Source organism: Phytophthora parasitica (genome assembly GCF_000247585.1).
Source record: "Phytophthora parasitica INRA-310 unplaced genomic scaffold supercont2.4, whole genome shotgun sequence".
NCBI lineage: Eukaryota > Oomycota > Peronosporomycetes > Peronosporales > Peronosporaceae > Phytophthora > Phytophthora nicotianae.
The window spans coordinates 2,082,896-2,085,585 of NW_008648990.1; the positions used below are offsets into that span (position 1 = coordinate 2,082,896).

General features: G+C 43.3%; 3 protein-coding genes across 3 annotated transcripts; 2 read left to right on the forward strand and 1 right to left on the reverse strand.

The window, feature by feature from the left end:
- Window positions 1-415: 415 nt before the first annotated feature.
- On the forward strand, window positions 416-808 carry PPTG_21335 (hypothetical protein; the record flags this gene model as incomplete). The annotated part of the gene is made up of 1 exon (XM_008896588.1): window positions 416-808. One exon carries the CDS (start codon window positions 416-418, stop codon window positions 806-808), a length of 393 nt encoding a protein of 130 aa, XP_008894836.1.
- Window positions 809-977: 169 nt separating this feature from the next.
- On the reverse strand, window positions 978-1,997 carry PPTG_03594 (hypothetical protein; the record flags this gene model as incomplete). Its single annotated transcript, XM_008896272.1, has 1 exon — window positions 978-1,997. The coding sequence occupies one exon, from the start codon at window positions 1,995-1,997 to the stop codon at window positions 978-980; it is 1,020 nt and encodes a 339-aa protein (XP_008894520.1).
- Window positions 1,998-2,499: 502 nt separating this feature from the next.
- PPTG_03595 (hypothetical protein) lies at window positions 2,500-2,655 on the forward strand (the record flags this gene model as incomplete). Its single annotated transcript, XM_008896273.1, has 1 exon — window positions 2,500-2,655. The coding sequence occupies one exon, from the start codon at window positions 2,500-2,502 to the stop codon at window positions 2,653-2,655; it is 156 nt and encodes a 51-aa protein (XP_008894521.1).
- Between the last annotated feature and the right edge of the window lie 35 nt (window positions 2,656-2,690).

Below are 2,690 nucleotides of genomic sequence, written 5' to 3' on the forward strand. Positions count from 1 at the left end.
TTGCTAAGTGCCTTTCTGACAGCATTATAGTATCCAAATGCATCGCGGAAGCGATTCTTGACCATTTTACAGAGTGCATTTAGAGTGAGAATCAGACTCTCCTTGCTCTTGTAGAGACGCATCAATTCAGCAATCATATCAGAGTTCTGAACGCCATGCACTTTCTGAAAATTTGCATCGTCGTACTTGTTGGGATATTGGATTCGAGCAATGAATTCTTTTGGATCCCATTGCATAGTCTCCTTCCCCGATTTGTATAATCTGAGAGGTTGTCTCACATACAATTCTATGGTGGCTTTGGAGAGCTTGTCATTGCTCATTTCGAGATCGCGAACAATTATTTGTTTCAGTTCATCTAGATTTTGGTTTTTGGATTTAAGCTTTGACATTTTTTATTTTGTGCTTATATATAAAGATGTATAAAGAGTTCCGTGTCAACCTTAGCCACGCGCAGACCTTAAAGGTTTTGCATGGAAAACCTGTTCGATTAACGCATGCACAGCTTAATGCTGGTCATGCTCCAGATTTTGGTCCCGAGACTTACAAGAAGCTTGTCAAAGCGTATGAATCTGGTAAAGGAACGACTTTACGTATGACACACGGCGACGTTTTGCGTACGCATCAATCTGGACTTGATGGTAGCGGCTTTTGGGGCGATTTATGGGATGGAATCAAAGAAGCTGGAAAATCAGTTTGGGGATTTTTGAAGAATAACTGGAAGCCAATTGCTGGCTCTGTAATGGATACTGTTGCTGATCTTACTGGTCCCGAGACTGGTGGGTTTAGTCATGAAATTCGTAAGGAGTGAAGCAATTAACAGGTGTTGGAATGGCCCAACCTCGTCGCAATCGTCGAATTGCTGCTTCGGGAAGCTTCAGACTGGGTTGAAATTATTTGGAAAGAAGAACCCATAAGGAGTGGCTCCATTTTCCTTGTATCGCTTGAATGTGATACGCTTGTCCAGCTTCGAGATATTCTCACAAAAGGTCAGACAGCTTGGTGGGACGTGGCTTCTTGTTTTCAATGAACTGAATTTGCACCTTGAAGAAGTTCTTTGGATCATATGCCTTGATCACAGAATTATCGTCCTCTGTTGGCTTACGCTTGCAGTAGGTGATATCAGATCCTTCAAAGACGTAGAACACGTGGATGAAGTAGAGCACAAATCGTTTCAGCAAATGAAGAGACTCGAAGCTGGTAGGTTTCAACATCTTCTCCAAAGTACTGAAATTTAAATCAAAGTCACGATTGGGCTTGTTCTCGATCACTAGATACTTCTCCGCCCAATACTCACGCTCATCGATCTCAAATGATGTATCAACCATGGCTGAACGCATGTCATCAATTATTCGACCAGTTAATTCCACCAGCTGAGTTAGCGTTGCCAACTTCCGCTCAGACTTGAATGTCAATTCGAAATCTTGATCAAGTGTAGAAAGCTCAAACATCTTCGAAGTGGATGTTTTCATTGGCTCCTTGACTTCGTATTCATCCTTCCATTGCTTGTATGCAGCAGAATCACAACCAGCAGCAATCCCTTTCAGTTTGCCTTCGTTCAGTGATGGATTATACTTGGAATCAAACCAACCATCGAATTCTTTGGTAGCAAACTCCTTGTTGAAACGCTCTACTTTTTGTTTGAGCACACAGAGATAGGTCTTGCGCATCAAATACCAATCAGAATGACGTTGACGAGCAAAGAATCCAGCGAGATTCCACACGTTTTGGTTGTTGCAGAACCAATCGCCTCGAATCATCATGCACAATTGATATAATCGCTCATCGTAGGATTTAGTAGTATTCCACACCGCATTCAACGTTCGCTTGTTCAAATGATTCACGTCTTCACTGGACTTGAAGAAGAAGTTATCAAGCATCTCCGATTCATCCAGTTCATTGAATTGATATTGCAAAAGGTACGTGTATCCGTCGTTGCCAAAGTCGGGTGTGACATTATCACTGTGCTTGCAGTCGATGGAATCACCAACTGCGTGCATCTTCGACTTGATGCAATGACTTGGTGACAATACGCGTGAATCTCCCAGCTTGGGTTCATTGCATTTATCAACAGATTTGGTGTGCTGAATGCAATGCTCACCATAATTTTTTTCAATAGATTTGGTCATCATTGGTTCAGCAACTGCAGGCTCAGCAACTACAGGTTCAGCAGCAACTGGTTCAGCAGCTACTGGCTCGTCAATCACTGGTTCAGCAACTGCTGGCTGATACTTCGCGTGGTGTCGGCACCAATCGCCTTTTGAGCCGCACTGTTGGCTCGCCTTTGGGTGGTTTTCTGGGAAGATGTACTTACACATTGTTATTTCGATCTATTTATTTTTTATCGCTCAAGATGAACTCACTATTATTTAGTTTCTAAATATTGAGGAACATATATGTGAAAAATAAAAATAATTAATGTGGAGTGATCTGTTTGGTTAAAATTGTGCGGTGTGTCCATGAATGTGTGCTGCTTCTCAGTCGAGAACTTTCCGCACGAAGATGGCTGAGGAAAAGAACATGGAGGAGGCGGAGACGGAGGTGAAGCTTCGCTGCGGTGTGTATGGCGAAGGGAGCGTCTTCTCCGTCGAGATCCAGCGCAATGCAGATGTGGAGGCACTGCAGGAGAAGATCGCTGGCATCTTGAGCACCGAGTAGCACACTGTCCCCCCAAGGTTGTTGACGCTGTACAT